Below are 18,001 nucleotides of genomic sequence, written 5' to 3'. Positions count from 1 at the left end.
TGTGATGGTGTTATGGTGCTGTACAGGGTGTTGTGATAGTGTTATGGTGCTGTACAGGGTGTTGTGATGGTGTTATGGTGCTGTACAGGGTGGTGTGATAGTGTTATGGTGCTGTACAGGTGGTGTGTGATGGTGTTATGCTGTGTACAGGGTGGTGTGATAGTGTTATGGTGCTGTACAGGGTGGTGTGATGGTGTTATGGTGCTGTACAGGGTGGTGTGATGGTGTTATGGTGCTGTACAGGGTGGTGTGATGTGTTATGGTGCTGTACAGGGTGGTGTGATGGTGTTATGGTGCTGTACAGGGGTGGTGTGATGGTGTTATGGTGCTGTACAGGGTGGTGTGATGGTGTTATGGTGCTGTACAGGGTGGTGTGATGGTGTTATGGTGCTGTACAGGGTGGTGTGATGAGTGTTTGTAGTGCTGTACAGGGTGTTGTGATGGTGTTATGGTGCTGTACAGGGTGGTGTGATAGTGTTATGGTGCTGTACAGGGGTGGTGTGATGGTGTTATGGTGCTGTACAGGGTGGTGTGATGGTGTTATGGTGCTGTACAGGGTGTTGTGATGGTGTTATAGTGCTGTACAGGGTGGTGTGATGGTGTTATGGTGCTGTACAGGGTGGTGTGATGGTGTTGTGGTGCTGTACAGGGTGTACAGGGTGTGATGGTGTTATGGTGCTGTACAGGGTGGTGTGATAGTGTTATGGTGCTGTACAGGGTGGTGTGATAGTGTTATGGTGCTGTACAGGGTGTTGTGATAGTGTTATGGTGCTGTACAGGGTGGTGTGATGGTGTTGTGGTGCTGTACAGGGTGGTGTGATGGTGTTATGGTGCTGTATAGGGTGGTGTGATGGTGTTATGGTGCTGTATAGGGTGGTGTATGGTGTGTTATGGTGCTGTACAGAGGTGGTGTGATGGTGTTGTGGTGCTGTATAGGGTGCTGTACAGGGTGGTGTTATGGTGCTGTACAGGGTGGTGTGATGGTGTTATGGTGCTGTACAGGGTGGTGTGATTGTGTTATGGTGCTGTACAGGGTGGTGTGATGGTGTTATGGTGCTGTACAGGGTGGTGTGATGGTGTTATGCTGCTGTACAGGGTGGTGTGATGGTGTTATGGTGCTGTACAGGGTGGTGTGATGGTGTTATGGTGCTGTACAGGGTGTTGTGATGGTGTTATGGTGCTGTACAGGGTGGTGTGATGGTGTTATGGTGCTGTACAGGGTGGTGTGATGGTGTTATGGTGCTGTACAGGGGATGGTGTGATGGTGTTATGGTGCTGTACAGGGTGGTGTGATGGTGTTATGGTGCTGTACAGGGTGGTGTGATGGTGTTATGGTGCTGTACAGGGTGGTGTGATGGTGTTATGGTGCTGTACAGGGTGGTGTGATGGTGTTATGGTGCTGTACAGGGTGGTGTGATGGTGTTATGGTGCTGTACATAGGGTGTGAGTGTTATAGTGTTATGGTGCTGTACAGGGTGGTGTGATGGTGTTATGGTGCTGTACAGGGTGTTGTGATGGTGTTATGGTGCTGTACAGGGTGGTGTGATGGTGTTATGGTGCTGTACAGGGTGGTGTGATGGTGTTATGGTGCTGTACAGGGTGGTGTGATGGTGTTATGGTGCTGTACAGGGTGGTGTGATGGTGTTATGGTGCTGTACAGGGTGGTTTGTGATGGTGTGATGGTGCTGTACAGGGTGGTGTGATGGTGTTATGGTGCTGTACAGGGTGGTGTGATGGTGTTATGGTGCTGCACAGGGTGGTGTGATGGTGTTATGCTGCTGTACAGGGTGGTGTGATGGTGTTATGGTGCTGTACAGGGTGGTGTGATGGTGTTATGGTGCTGTACAGGGTGGTGTGATGGTGTTATGGTGCTGTACAGGGTGGTGTGATGGTGTTATGGTGCTGTACAGGGTGGTGTGATGGTGTTATGGTGCTGTACAGGGTGGTGTGATGGTGTTATGGTGCTGTACAGGGTGTTGTGATGGTGTTATGGTGCTGTACATGGGGTGTGATGGTGTTATGGTGTTATGGTGCTGTACATGGGGTGTGATGGTGTTATGGTGCTGTACAGGGTGGTGTGATGGTGTTATGGTGCTGTACAGGGTGGTGTGATGGTGTTATGGTGTTATGGTGCTGTACAGGGTGGTGTGATGGTGTTATGGTGCTGCACAGGGTGGTGTGATGGTGTTATGGTGCTGTACAGGGTGGTGTGATGGTGTTGTGGTGCTGTACAGGGTGGTGTGATGGTGTTATGGTGCTGTACAGGGTGGTGTGATGGTGTTATGGTGCTGTACAGGGGTGGTGTGATGGTGTTATGGTGCTGTACAGGGTGGTGTGATGGTGTTATGGTGCTGTACAGGGTGGTGTGATGGTGTTATGGTGCTGTACAGGGTGGTGTGATGGTGTTATGGTGCTGTACAGGGTGTTGTGATGGTGTTATGGTGCTGTACAGGGTGGTGTGATGGTGTTATGGTGCTGTACAGGGTGCTGTGATGGTGTTATGGTGCTGTACAGGGTGGTGTGATGGTGTTATGGTGCTGTACAGGGTGGTGTGATGGTGTTATGGTGCTGTACAGGGTGGTGTGTGATGGTGTTATGGTGCTGTACAGGGTGGTGTGATGGTGTTATGGTGCTGTACAGGGTGTTGTGATGGTGTTATGGTGCTGTACAGGGTGGTGTGATGGTGTTATGGTGCTGTACAGGGTGGTGTGATGGTGTTATGGTGCTGTACAGGGTGGTGTGATGGTGTTATGGTGCTGTACAGGGTGTTGTGATGGTGTTATGGTGCTGTACAGGGTTGGTGTGATGGTGTTATGGTGCTGTACAGGGTGGTGTGTGATGGTGTTATGGTGCTGTACAGGGTGGTGTGATGGTGTTATGGTGCTGTACAGGGTGCTGTGATAGTGTTATGGTGCTGTATAGGGTGGTGTGATGGTGTTATGGTGCTGTACAGGGTGGTGTGATGTGATGGTGTTATGGTGCTGTACAGGGTGGTGTGATGGTGTTATGGTGCTGTACAGGGTGGTGTGATGGTGTTATGGTGCTGTACAGGGTGGTGTGATGGTGTTATGGTGCTGTACAGGGTGGTGTTATGGTGCTGTACAGGGTGGTGTGATGGTGTAATGGTGCTGTACAGGGTGGTGTGATGGTGTTATGGTGCTGTACAGGGTGGTGTGATGGTGTTATGGTGCTGTACAGGGTGGTGTGATGGTGTTATGGTGCTGTACAGGGTGGTGTGATGGTGCTGTACAGGGTGGTGGATGGTGTAATGGTGCTGTACAGGGTGGTGATGGTGTTATGGTGCTGTACAGGGTGGTGTGATGGTGTTATGGTGCTGTACAGGGTGGTGTGATAGTGTTATGGTGCTGTACAGGGTGGTGTGATGGTGTTATGGTGCTGTACAGGGGTGGTGTAATGGTGTTATGGTGCTGTACAGGGTGGTGTGTGATGGTGTTATGGTGCTGTACAGGGTGTTGTGATGGTGTTATGCTGCTGTACAGGAGGATGGTGTTATGGTGCTGTACAGATGGTGTGATGGTGTTATGGTGCTGTACAGGGTGGTGTGATGGTGTTATGGTGCTGTACAGGGTGGTGTGATGGTGTTATGGTGCTGTACAGGGTGTTGTGATGGTGTTATGGTGCTGTACAGGGTGGTGTGATGGTGTTATGGTGCTGTACAGGGTGTGTGATGGTGTTATGGTGCTGTACAGGGTGGTGTGATGGTGTTATGGTGCTGTACAGGGTGGTGTGATGGTGTTATGCTGCTGTACAGTGTTGTGTGATGTTGCAGGTGGTTCAACTGCTGCAAGTGGCACATGAGGGTCTGTCTGAGAGTGAGATCATGGAAGTACTGGACATCTCTATCACCGTGTGGCTGCCACTGTACTGTGCACTGGAACAGTTTATAGTTCTACGCTCAGGATTGCTCAGGTGATTCTCAATGATTTCAGGTTTCTGGTTTCCAGTAGAGAACATATGTTTTCATAGACCATGGCCTAGATTTTCGAAGCTCTCTTAGTGCAAAGATAGTTGTAAGTTGATGTTAATGTATGGCACTTAGGACTATCTTAGCGCTTAGAGAGCTTCGAAACTCTAGGCCCATCTGTTTTTGTATGAGTAAACAAAACATATTGACACAGTTCCTGTCACTGCTGTGGTCCTGAGCTTACATCACTGACGACCAGATGTCAAAAATGAAAATTGGTATTCGTACATACAAAATGGTCATTTGAAATAAGAATCATAAAACTATGGAACTGAATCTCACATTTATTCCATCATAAAACATTAATAGTTTGGAAGGGGAATTTTTTTATTTTAAAAAACCCATTCAATTTAGACTTCTATGCATACTGTGATAGCTGTCAAACTTATGGTAGTGGTGCCTGATGCTTTGGTACTGTTTTTGTAATAGCAGTTGGTGGGTCAGTTGAGGGAATCAAGGATTAATGAATATATGACATATTCTGAAAAAACATATACAGTCAAACCATGCTGAGTCGAAGGGAAAAGCTTGACTTACCTGAGTGTTGACACATCCGTCACCATACTGATTTTGATCTTACATCTTAAATGATAAACCCAAAACAAAACATCAATTTAGATAATCCAAATCCGTTTTCCTTACTTCTCATTTTGTATTCACAAGGTAATCACATGACCGCTAACACAGATGGCATGTTAAGATATCCTGTCCGTCTGTGATCAACGTGTCACTGGTAACAAATTAATTAAGGTTAATTGTGTGAGTAATAAATCAGTTGGTAAGTGTGATAGATGTATAGTTAAACATGCCACTTGATTGTTGAATCCGTTTATGAGCATCACTTTTGATGGCGTGAAGTTTTCTGTTGCAAGAACCAACTTGACAGTTCAAGACAAAAGGGTAAATTTGTTATTATTGGGGCTTTTGGAGACCCTAAAATGAGTTCGACACAACCGGGAAGTTGACAGATCTAGTTCGAAACATCAGGGTAAAATAATGATAAATAAAAGGAAATCGACAGGGACTGAGATATGAAATCAACACAACGCTGAATTCGTCTCAACCGAGTTCGAGATATTGGGGTTCGACTGTAATAGCCATGTGTGAGAGTAGCGTTATCGTGGTAGTGTCAGTATGCTGGTGCCGTTACAGGTTCTCCTTCCCACAACTTGGGCATGCGGTAGAGAAGAGGTACCTCACATCTACACAAGACAGGTGAGGAACTTCATCTGTATTCTGTGATGTTACTTCATGTTTTACAGGTCAAACAGTAGTTGAAATAGATGCCTATGGATATAGTTATATTGCATTGAAGGATACTCTTATGGATATAGTTATATTGCATTGAAGGATACTCCTATGGATATAGTTATATTGCATTGAAGGATACTCTTATGGATATAGTTATATTGCATTGAAGGATACTCCTATGGATATAGTTATATTGCATTGAAGGATACTCTTATGGATATAGTTATATTGCATTGAAGGATACTCCTATGGATATAGTTATATTGCATTGAAGGATACTCTTATGGATATAGTTATATTGCATTGAAGGATACTCTTATAGATATAGTTATATTGCATTGAAGGATACTCCTATGGATATAGTTATATTGCATTGAAGGATACTCCTATGGATATAGTTATATTGCATTGAAGGATACTCTTATGGATATAGTTATATTGCATTGAAGGATACTCTTATGGATATAGTTATATTGCATTGAAGGATACTCTTATGGATATAGTTATATTGCATTGAAGGATACTCCTATGGATATAGTTATATTGCATTGAAGGATACTCCTATGGATATAGTTATATTGCATTGAAGGATACTCTTATGGATATAGTTATATTGCATTGAAGGATACTCTTTGTGCTGGGACTACAGCAAAACGAACCCATGGAGCCTTGTTATAGTGAAAAACACTCTCAAAACATGATCACTTGTCTCTTTTTCAGGTCGTCAGCCTTAAAGATTTTGGTACAGTATTTTGGAGACAAACGTAAGGTATGAAGTTTAATGTTTTCCTATATCAGACTTATTCATTGCATTAAATCATAGATGCATATAGTCCAGATTGGTCCACACCTATGACATTGGCAGGAAACACCGAGATCTATTAGCCAATGAGAGACCCACAGTTTATTACCTTATGTAGATGACGTGCATGGAAACATTCAATACAAGTGGCCAGTCAGGTCTGAGTGCCAGGGGCACACATCATTGACACATTATGTATATCAGACTGCCACTGAAGCAGGGCAGTAGTTGCGGACATGTCATAAGTCAAATATTTATGAACTGGAATGACTGGCAGTGTAACTTTGTCTACAATGTCACTGTGTTGACAAGACTATTTTGACAGAGCCACCCAATCTGGCCGCAAGTGCCCTTCTCAATACGGAAACGTCCTGCATTTGAGTTACCATGGTTACTGGAGGAACTGGGAGACAAGGGAGGGCTCAGCAAGACTCTGACTGATTTGAATGTGTTCAGCACTCTGATGAAGTAAGTGCACTGACTTCCCGATATGTACATGAATCACGTCCATGCAGCTGCTGTCAGTAGAACTAGGAAGGTCTTCTCATGTTACAGGTGTTAGGACATTTGACCCTCCCCACTCTCCTCCCCTCTCTCGCTCTTCCTCCCTCCTCTCTCCCTTTCCTCTTTCCCCCCTGGACACAGTGTTTTTGTAAAGATTAAAATGGGGTGTCCTTAAGAAACAGCCCCTGTCTAAATATAAATCAAGCAATCCAAATCTTTGACTGCTGATTATGACGGGAAGTTATCCAATACTATACTGAACATATTTTATATGATATTATCTGAGGGCATACCATTATCCAAGAGGTAACAAATGACGGATCGTTTTTCATTTTCTGCAATGTTTTTAGAAATATTATACCCAATATGTTGTGATGACTAATATCTCCTTAACCACATTACCCACATATGTGAAATTTTGGATATGGCTTTTCTATCAAAATAATCTGATTCCTTCCTTCTCCATGGAAGCTTTTTCAAACGTGGACATCAAGAAATTGTTAACCCTTGACAATATGGATGTTGTGGGTTTAGAGGGGATGAGTACAGTTTGGGACCTGTGGAAATCACTGGCCACTCACTGACCGCACTGGACTGGTACATGAGAAAGCATATGATGACGCCTGAAAAGTCAATAACACATCAGCCAGGTTGTGTGTTCTTTCCACATCCCACCTGTCACAGAAGGTAAAAATGTTCTGCATATCTCATTATCTTATCCTTCCATCACCACATCTCCATTGTCTTATCCCCTTCCATACCACATCCCATTGTCTTATCCCCTTCCACATACCACATCTCCATTATCTTATCCATACCACCACTCCATCCACATCCATGTCCATTGTCTTATCCCCTTCACATGTCCATCTTGTGTCTTATCCTTCCATTGTCTTATCCCTCTTCCACATCACATCTCCATTATCTTATCCCCTTCCATTATCCCGTCTCCATTATCCATTCCTCCCACTCCATTGTCTTTATCCTCTCCACATACCACATCCTCCATTGTCTTATCCCCTTGTCCATACCCATCTCCATCTTATCCCTGTCCATCTCCATTGTCTTATCCCTCCATTCCACATACCACATCTCCATTGTCTTATCCTCTCCCACATACCACATCTCCATTATCTTATCCCTTCCACATACCACATCTCCATTGTCTTATCCTCCCATACCATACCACATGTCCATTGTCTTATCCCTTCCACATACCACATATCTCCATTATCTATCTTCCATCTCGTTGTCTTGTCCTTCCATCTTATCCCTCTCCGTTATCACATCTCCATTGTCTTATCCTTCCACATCCTTGTCATGTCCATTGTCTTATCCCTCTTCCACATACCACACTCCATTGTCTTATCCTTCCATCATCCCCACATATGTCCATTATCTTTATCCCTTCCACATACCACATGTCCATTGTCTTATCCTTGTCCACATTCCACATGTCCATTGTCTTATCCCTCTTCCCACATTCCACATCCTCCATTGTCTTGATCCCTTCCCACATACCACATCTCCATTGTCTTATCCCTATCCTTCCACATACCACATCTCCATTGTCTTATCTTCTCCACATACCACATGTCCATTGTCTTATCCTCTCCACATTCCCATTGTCCATTGTTGTCACATCTCCATTGTCTTATCCCCTTCCATACCACCCACATGTCCATTGTCTTATCCCTCTTGTCATACCACATCTCCATTGTCTTATGTCCCATACCACATGTCCATTGTCTTTATCCTTCCATGTCCACATGTCTTGTCCATGTCCATTGTCTTATCCCCTGTCATATCCACATCTCCATGTCCATTGTCTTATCCCCTTCCCATGTCACATGTCCATTGTCTTATCCCCTTCCACATACCATGTCCATTGTCTTATCCCCTTCCACATGTCCGTTGTCTTTATGTCCATTGTCTTATCCCCTTCCACATACCCATGTCCATTGTCTTATCCCCTTCCATGTCCACATGTCCATTCATCTTGTCCCTTCCATTACCCATGTCCATTGTCTTTATCCCCTCCACATACCACATGTCCATTGTCTTATCCTTCCACATACCACATGTCCATTGTCTTGTCCTTCCCTCATCTATCCCTACATACCACATGTCCATTATCTTATCCCCCTTCACATACATACCACATGTCCATTGTCTTATCCCCTTTCCACATACCTTACATGTCCATTGTCTTATCCCCTTCCACATACCACATGTCCATTATCTTATCCCCTTCCACATACCACATGTCCATTGTCTTATCCCCTTCCACATACCACATCTCTATTGTCTTATCCCCTTCCACATACCACATCTCCATTATCTTATCCCCTCCCACATACCACATCTCCATTATCTTATCCCCTCCCACATACCACATGTCCATTGTCTTATCCCCTTCCACATACCACATGTCCATTGTCTTATCCCCTTCCACATACCACATCTCCATTGTCTTATCCCCTTCCACATACCACATCTCCATTGTCTTATCCCCTTCCATTTACAGAATCCATTTACATCCCCATTGTGCTGACACCCTTCTACAGAATCCACGTCTACAGCTGCAGACATCTGTAGCTCCACATACCCCATTGTGCTGACACCCTTCTACTCTCTATAGCTGCAGAATCTGTGTACATCCCCATTGTGCTGACACCCTTCTACTCTCTATAGCTGCAGAATCAGTGTACATCCCCATTGTGCTGACACCCTTCTACTCTCCATAGCTGCAGAATCTGTGTACATCCCCATTGTGCTGACACCCTTCTACTCTCCATAGCTGCAGAATCTGTGTACATCCTCATTGTGCTGACACCCTTTCTACCCTCCATAGCTGCAGAATCTGTGTACATCCCCATTGTGCTGACACCCTTCTACTCTCCATAGCTGCAGAATCTGTGTACATCCCCATTGTGCTGACACCCTTCTACCCTCCATAGCTGCAGAATCTGTGTACATCCCCATTGTGCTGACACCCTTCTACCCTCCATAGCTGCAGAATCTGTGTACATCCCCATTGTGCTGACACCCTTCTACCCTCCATAGCTGCAGAATCTGTGTACATCCCCATTGTGCTGACACCCTTCTACCCTCCATAGCTGCAGAATCTGTGTACATCCCCATTGTGCTGACACCCTTCTACCCTCCATAGCTGCAGAATCTGTGTACATCCCCATTGTGCTGACACCCTTCTACCCTCCATAGCTGCAGAATCTGTGTACATCCCCATTGTGCTGACACCCTTCTACCCTCCATAGCTGCAGAATCTGTGTACATCCCCGTTGTGCTGACACCCTTCTACCCTCCATAGCTGCAGAATCTGTGTACATCCCCATTGTGCTGACACCCTTCTACCCTCCATAGCTGCAGAATCTGTGTACATCCCCATTGTGCTGACACCCTTCTACCCTCCATAGCTGCAGAATCTGTGTACATCCCCATTGTGCTGACACCCTTCTACCCTCCATAGCTGCAGAATCTGTGTACATCCCCATTGTGCTGACACCCTTCTACCCTCCATAGCTGCAGAATCTGTGTACATCCCCATTGTGCTGACACCTTCTACCCTCCATAGCTGCAGAATCTGTGTACATCCCCATTGTGACACCCTTCTACCCTCCATAGCTGCAGAATCTGTGTACATCCCCATTGTGCTGACACCCTTCTACCCTCCATAGCTGCAGAATCTGTGTACATCCCCATTGTGCTGACACCCTTCTACCCTCCATAGCTGCAGAATCTGTGTACATCCCCATTGTGCTGACACCCTTCTACCCTCCATAGCTGCAGAATCTGTGTACATCCCCATTGTGCTGACCCCTGTCTTCCTGCTGCAGCTCCTGTTTCACCTGGAGAACGTGCGGTACTTCATGGACCTGGCAGGATGTAAGGACGGGGTGGCAAAGGCTGGACACAAGGTCATCCAAACCTTAGTAAGATCAACCAGCACTAAACACTCCTGTTACCATGTAGCTACATCAAGTACTGGACACTGCCATGCTTATTGTAATGTGACTGTTTGTGGCTCCATCTTGGCATGACAAGAATGTGTGGAGCTTGTTGTATATTTATTTTTGTCACATATTTGTTGTTTTCCTTCGTTTTGAAGAGAAGTATTGTTTGTTGATGTGATGCTTGAATAAGATGTTGTGTCACCTTGATCACTGCCTGTCAATGTTTTATTTTTATCACTATGGGGTAAGTGTTGTCATGCGTTCTTTCACTTTGTTTAAGGAAACATAAACTATAATATTGAACCATTTATACCTGTTACATTCATTATTGAAAAACATTTTTTGAAACAGTCATTGTGTCATATTTGTCAATCTTAACCTGGTATCTATGCAGAAAATCTTTTAACAACAATGACACCATCTTTAAAGGTCACATGCAACGTAAAACACAACTTTGCAGATTCTGATACCTTTCCGTATGGACTTACCGAAACAAATCATCAAAAATGCAAATTCAACAATAAAGTTGAAAAATAATGCGATGAAAAAAACCGCGCGAAATCGTAGTTCAAACGATTCACTAACTTTCCCCCAGCGTTTGGGGAATTGAAGTGGTTTCAACAGCTGGGCTGCGCTCATAGCACATGCGCAGTGAAATAGGTTCGCGGAGCTTGGAAGCGGGTTGTCCGGTGAATATTCGTTGAAGGCTTTGGTGTGAGCTATTTTTCTAATGTTTTGTTAAATATTTCACAGGCGCGAGCTTTTTATATGTTATTACAGTAGATTACCGATTTAACTGTTTTTATGATTTCATTTGTCTATTTCACCACACTTTCTTCTTACCGAGTCACTTTCTCAGTTCGATACTTAAAAGCAATGTCATTATTTAGCGTCGACAGAATTTCTGACTTTGATATAGATATGTCGTTGTCACAGACAAAACTCAAAGTCTGTTTTATTGGCACCTATGTGTCTGCCTGCCCGTCTGCTAATGACAATATTCAATACACAATTTCAATCACTGACCACATGCAATTTGAACCAAACACCTATCAGGCTATACACCATAAACAAAACGCATTGATTTATGGCCCGAGTTCGGTCTCTGTCACATTATGTAATTACACAGACAGGCAGGTGTGATACTTGTACACATGACATGTTATGATGTCTGTTGATTGCAAAATGTTATACACAAATAATGAGCATGTATTTATAAAACTCAACATCTCTATATATACACACACAATGAGCCGTGAGGGCATCTGCAAATGAACCGGCCGTTACACTTGAGTGCACACCCACCCGCTCTGACTGGGTTCGGTATCCCGGCTGCTTCGTTTCTTGGGAAGTAAACCCAAGTACAAAATATTGCACTTTTTATTTGCGATTGTACGCTTATAATTTTGTTTTTATGTTTTTTCATAACCAGCAATGTATATTATATGTCATGAATAAGTGATAATTGTGTTTTAATTATTATGTTTGATTTTTTGGTTACATGTGACCTTTAATGTAACTCCAACTTAATGCTAAGTCACAAACGGAACTAAACATGTGGACATTGCCAGTGGCCAGTCAGTGCGAGAAGGCTGGATTATGTTGTTGTATTGAGGCTGGAGAAGCTGAAGGGTCAGTGCGAGGAGACTGGGTTATGTTGTTGTATTGAGGCTGGAGAAGCTGAAGGGTCAGTGCGAGGAGACTGGATTATGTTGTTGTATTGAGGCTGGAGAAGATGAAGGGTCAGTACGAGGAGACTGGGTTATGTTGTTGTATTGCTGGAGAAGCTGAAGGGTCAGTGTGAGGAGACTGGATTATGTTGTTGTATTGCTGGAGAAGCTGAAGGGTCAGTGCGAGGAGACTGGGTTATGTTGTTGTATTGAGGCTGGAGAAGCTGAAGGGTCAGTGCGAGGAGACTGGGTTATGTTGTTGTATTGAGGCTGGAGAAGCTGAAGGGTCAGTGCGAGGAGACTGGATTATGTTGTTGTATTGCTGGAGAAGCTGAAGGGTCAGTGCGAGGAGACTGGGTTATGTTGTTGTATTGAGGCTGGAGAAGCTGAAGGGTCAGTGCGCGAGGAGACTGGATTATGTTGTTGTATTGGGCTGGAGAAGCTGAAGGGTCAGTGCGAGGAGACTGGGTTATGTTGTTGTATTGCTGGAGAAGCTGACGGGTAAGTGAGAGGAGGCTGGATTATGTTGTTGTATTGCTGGAGAAGCTGAAGGGTCAGTGCGAGGAGACTGGGTTATGTTGTTGTATTGCTGGAGAAGCTGAAGGGTCAGTGCGAGGAGGCTGGATTATGTTGTTGTATTGCTGGAGAAGCTGAAGGGTCAGTGCGAGGAGACTGGGTTATGTTGTTGTATTGCTGGAGAAGCTGAAGGGTCAGTGCGAGGAGACTGGATTGTGTTGTTGTATTGCTGAGAAGCTGAAGGGTCAGTGCGAGGAGACTGGGTTATGTTGTTGTATTGAGGCTGGAGAAGCTGAAGGGTCAGTGCGAGGAGACTGGGTTATGTTGTTGTATTGCTGGAGAAGCTGAAGGGTCAGTGCGAGGAGACTGGATTGTGTTGTTGTATTGCTGGAGAAGCTGAAGGGTCAGTGCGAGGAGACTGGATTATGGTGTTGTATTGAGGCTGGAGAAGCTGAAGGGTCAGTGCGAGGAGACTGGGTTATGTTGTTGTATTGCAGGAGAAGCTGAAGGGTCAGTGCAAGGAGGCTGGATTATGTTGTTGTATTGCTGGAGAAGCTGAAGGGTCAGTGCGAGGAGACTGGATTGTGTTGTTGTATTGCTGGAGAAGCTGAAGGGTCAGTGAGAGCAGACTGGATTGTGTTGTTGTATTGCTGGAGAAGCTGAAGGGTCAGTGCGAGGAGACTGGATTATGTTGTTGTATTGCTGGAGAAGCTGAAGGGTCAGTGTGAGGAGACTGGATTATGTTGTTGTATTGCTGGAGAAGCTGAAGGGTCAGTGCGAGGAGACTGGATTATGTTGTTGTATTGAGGCTGGAGAAGCTGAAGGGTCAGGGAGAAGCTGAGGAGACTGGATTATGTTGTTGTATTGAGGCTGGAGAAGCTGAAGGGTCAGTGCGAGGAGACTGGATTGTGTTGTTGTATTGAGGCTGGAGAAGCTGAAGGGTCAGTGCGAGGAGACTGGATTGTGTTGTTGTATTGAGGCTGGAGAAGCTGAAGGGTCAGTGCGAGGAGACTGGATTATGTTGTTGTATTGCTGGAGAAGCTGAAGTCAGTCAGTTGCATTGCAGGAGAAGCTGAAGAGGAGGCTGGATTATGTTGTTGTATTGCTGGAGAAGCTGACAGGTCAGTGCAAGGAGACTGGATTGTGTTGTTGTATTGCAGGAGAAACTGAAGGGTCAGTGAGGGGAGACTGGATTGTGTTGTTGTATTGCAGGAGAAGCTGAAGGGTCAGTGAGAGCAGACTGGATTGTGTTGTTGCATTGCTGGAGAAGCTGAAGGGTCAGTGCGAGGAGGCTGGATTGTGTTGTTGTATTGCAGGAGAAGCTGAAGGGTCAGTGTGAGGAGACTGGATTGTGTTGTTGTATTGCAGGAGAAGCTGAAGGGTCAGTGCAAGGAGACTGGATTGTGTTGTTGTATTGCAGGAGAAGCTGAAGGGTCAGTGCGAGGAGACTGGATTGTGTTGTTGTATTGCTGGAGAAGCTGAAGGGTCAATGCGAAGAGAGTGGATTATGTTTTTGTATTGAGGCTGGAGAAGCTGAAGGGTCAGTGCGAGGAGACTGGATTATGTTGTTGTATTGAGGCTGGAGAAGCTGAAGGGTCAGTGTGAGAAGGCTGGATTGTATTGTTGTATTGAGGCTGGAGAAGCTGAAGGGTCAGTGCGAGGAGACTGGATTATGTTGTTGTATTGCAGGAGAAGCTGAAGGGTCAGTGCGAAGAGGCTGGATTATGTTGTTGTATTGAGGCTGGAGAAGCTGACGGGTGAGTGCAAGGAGACTGGATTGTGTTGTTGTATTGCATGAGAAGCTGATGGGTCAGTGCGAGGAGACTGGATTATGTTGTTGTATTGCTGGAGAAGCTGAAGGGTCAGTGCGAGGAGACTGGGTTATGTTGTTGTATTGCTGGAGAAGCTGACGGGTCAGTGCGAGGAGACTGGATTGTGTTGTTGTATTGCATGAGAAGCTGATGGGTCAGTGAGAACAGACTGGATTATGTTGTTGTATTGCATGAGAAGCTGAAGGGTCAGTGAGAGGAGACTGGATTGTGTTGTTGTATTGCTGGAGAAGCTGAAGGGTCAGTGAGAGGAGGCTGGATTATGTTGTTGTATTACTGGAGAAGCTGACGGGTCAGTGCAAGGAGACTGGATTGTGTTGTTGTATTGCAGGAGAAACTGAAGGGTCAGTGCGAGGAGACTGGATTGTGTTGTTGTATTGCAGGAGAAACTGAAGGGTCAGTGAGAGGAGACTGGATTGTGTTGTTGTATTGCAGGAGAAACTGAAGGGTCAGTGAGAGGAGACTGGATTGTGTTGTTGTATTGCAGGAGAAGCTGAAGGGTCAGTGCAAGGAGACTGGATTATGTTGTTGTATTGCAGGAGAAACTGAAGGGTCAATGCGAGGAGACTGGATTATGTTGTTGTATTGCAGGAGAAACTGAAGGGTCAATCCGAAGAGACTGGATTATGTTGTTGTATTGCAGGAGAAACTGAAGGGTCAGTGTGAGGAGACTGGATTGTGTTGTTGTATTACTGGAGAAGCTGAAGGGTCAATTTGAAGAGGCTGGATTATGTTGTTGTATTGCAGGGAGGAGAAACTGAAGGGTCAATGCGAAGAGACTGGATTATGTTGTTGTATTGCAGGAGAAGCTGAAGGGTCAATGCGAAGAGACTGGATTATGTTGTTGTATTGCAGGAGAAACTGAAGGGTCAATCCGAAGAGACTGGATTATGTTGTTGTATTGCAGGAGAAACTGAAGGGTCAGTGAGAGGAGACTGGATTATGTTGTTGTATTGCAGGAGAAACTGAAGGGTCAATGCGAAGAGACTGGATTATGTTGTTGTATTGCAGGAGAAACTGAAGGGTCAATGCGGAGAGACTGGATTATGTTGTTGTACTGCAGGAGAAGCTGAAGGGTCAATGTGAGGAGACTGGATTATGTTGTTGTATTGCAGGAGAAGCTGAAGGGTCAGTGTGAGGAGACTGGATTATGTTGTTGTATTGCAGGAGAAGCTGAAGGGTCAATGTGAGGAGACTGGATTATGTTGTTGTATTGCAGGAGAAGCTGAAGGGTCAATGCGAAGAGACTGGATTATGTTGTTGTATTGCAGGAGAAGCTGAAGGGTCAGTGTGAGGAGACAGCCAGACAAGATCTCCTTTCTGAACATCGATACTACCTGGCCTGTTGTCTGTGTGACCGGGGCGAATACAGGGAGGCAGAGGCACTACATGCACAGGTCATCCAGTACTGGAGAGAGTGAGTAAACTGTTCCTGTAGTCAGGTGTCAGTATGATAGGGAGACAGAGTCACTACATGCACAGGTCATCCAGTACTGGAGTGAGTGAGTAAACTGTTCCTGTAGTCAGGTGTCAGTATGACAGGGAGACAGAGTCACTACATGCACAGGTCATCCAGTACTGGAGTGAGTGAGTAAACTGTTCCTGTAGTCAGGTGTCAGTATGACAGGGAGGCAGAGTCACTACATGCACAGGTCATCCAGTACTGGAGGGAGTGAGTAAACTGTTCCTGTAGTCAGGTGTCAGTATGACAGGGAGGCAGAGTCACTACATGCACAGGTCATCCAGTACTGGAGGGAGTGAGTAAACTGTTCCTGTAGTCAGGTGTCAGTATGACAGGGAAACAGAGTCACTACATGCACAGGTCATCCAGTACTGGAGGGAGTGAGTAAACTGTTCCTGTAGTCAGGTGTCAGTATGACAGGGAGACAGAGTCACTACATGCACAGGTCATCCAGTACTGGAGGGAGTGAGTAAACTGTTCCTGTAGTCAGGTGTCAGTATGACAGGGAGAGACAGAGTCACTACATGCACAGGTCATCCAGTACTGGAGGGAGTGAGTAAACTGTTCCTGTAGTCAGGTGTCAGTATGACAGGGAGGCAGAGTCACTACATGCACAGGTCATCCAGTACTGGAGGGAGTGAGTAAACTGTTCCTGTAGTCAGGTGTCAGTATGACAGGGAGGCAGAGGCACTACATGCACAGGTCATCCAGTACTGGAGGGAGTAAGTAAACTGTTCCTGTAGTCAGGTGTCAGTATGACAGGGAGACAGAGTCACTACATGCACAGGTCATCCAGTACTGGAGTGAGTGAGTAAACTGTTCCTGTAGTCAGGTGTCAGTATGACAGGGAGGCAGAGTCACTACATGCACAGGTCATCCAGTACTGGAGGGAGTGAGTAAACTGTTCCTGTAGTCAGGTGTCAGTATGACAGGGAAACAGAGTCACTACATGCACAGGTCATCCAGTACTGGAGGGAGTGAGTAAACTGTTCCTGTAGTCAGGTGTCAGTATGACAGGGAGGCAGAGTCACTACATGCACAGGTCATCCAGTACTGGAGGGAGTGAGTAAACTGTTCCTGTAGTCAGGTGTCAGTATGACAGGAGACAGAGTCACTACATGCACAGGTCATCCAGTACTGGAGGGAGTGAGTAAACTGTTCCTGTAGTCAGGTGTCAGTATGACAGGGAGACAGAGTCACTACATGCACAGGTCATCCAGTACTGGAGGGAGTAAGTAAACTGTTCCTGTAGTCAGGTGTCAGTATGACAGGGAGGCAGAGTCACTACATGCACAGGTCATCCAGTACTGGAGGGAGTGAGTAAACTGTTCCTGTAGTCATGTGTCAGTATGACAGGGAGGCAGAGTCACTACATGCACAGGTCATCCAGTACTGGAGGGAGTAAGTAAACTGTTCCTGTAGTCAGGTGTCAGTATGACAGGGAGGCAGAGTCACTACATGCACAGGTCATCCAGTACTGGAGTGAATGAGTAAACTGTTCCTGTAGTCATGTGTCAGTATGACAGGGAGGCAGAGTCACTACATGCACAGGTCATCCAGTACTGGAGGGAGTAAGTAAACTGTTCCTGTAGTCATGTGTCAGTATGACAGGGAGGCAGAGTCACTACATGCACAGGTCATCCAGTACTGGAGGGAGTAAGTAAACTGTTCCTGTTGTGTCCTGACAGAATGATGAAAACTTCAATGCATTTGATATATGTCATGCCCAATTCCTGGAATTACTCATTTCCTGGGTCTGGGCAACCGCTCTGCCCCATTCCTAGGAACAGGGCAATTCATGATTCAATTTGCACTATCCCTATGTCAATGGGCAGGGATTAAAAGATAATCCAAATGAGAGACATCATGACTAATGTTTATTCTGACAAAACAGTATCTTGATACAATGTAACACATCCAAACATTTAGTTAGTTGAAAGTTCAAATATATATTATTTTTAAAGCTGAAATTAATGGTTATTGTAACAAAACAGTATCTTGATACATT

The 18,001-nt window shown here is 45.4% G+C and overlaps 1 protein-coding gene across 1 annotated transcript in view; it reads left to right on the top strand.

The window, feature by feature from the left end:
* Positions 1–18,001, top strand: part of LOC124285203 — a 54,967-nt gene that overhangs the window by 8,128 nt on the left and 28,838 nt on the right. Inside the window, exons 6-12 of the mRNA XM_046721389.1 lie at positions 3,791–3,930; positions 5,138–5,200; positions 5,957–5,978; positions 6,364–6,506; positions 7,193–7,229; positions 10,400–10,495; positions 15,803–15,948. Coding sequence (XP_046577345.1) covers positions 3,791–3,930; positions 5,138–5,200; positions 5,957–5,978; positions 6,364–6,506; positions 7,193–7,229; positions 10,400–10,495; positions 15,803–15,948 — 647 coding nt within the window. The remainder of the gene's footprint in view (positions 1–3,790; positions 3,931–5,137; positions 5,201–5,956; positions 5,979–6,363; positions 6,507–7,192; positions 7,230–10,399; positions 10,496–15,802; positions 15,949–18,001) is intronic.

The sequence above is a fragment of the Haliotis rubra genome, unplaced genomic scaffold (genome assembly GCF_003918875.1).
Source record: "Haliotis rubra isolate DU_JTF1 unplaced genomic scaffold, ASM391887v1 Scf355, whole genome shotgun sequence".
Taxonomy (NCBI): Eukaryota; Metazoa; Mollusca; class Gastropoda; order Lepetellida; family Haliotidae; genus Haliotis; species Haliotis rubra.
This window is presented reverse-complemented; position numbering and strand designations above follow the sequence as displayed.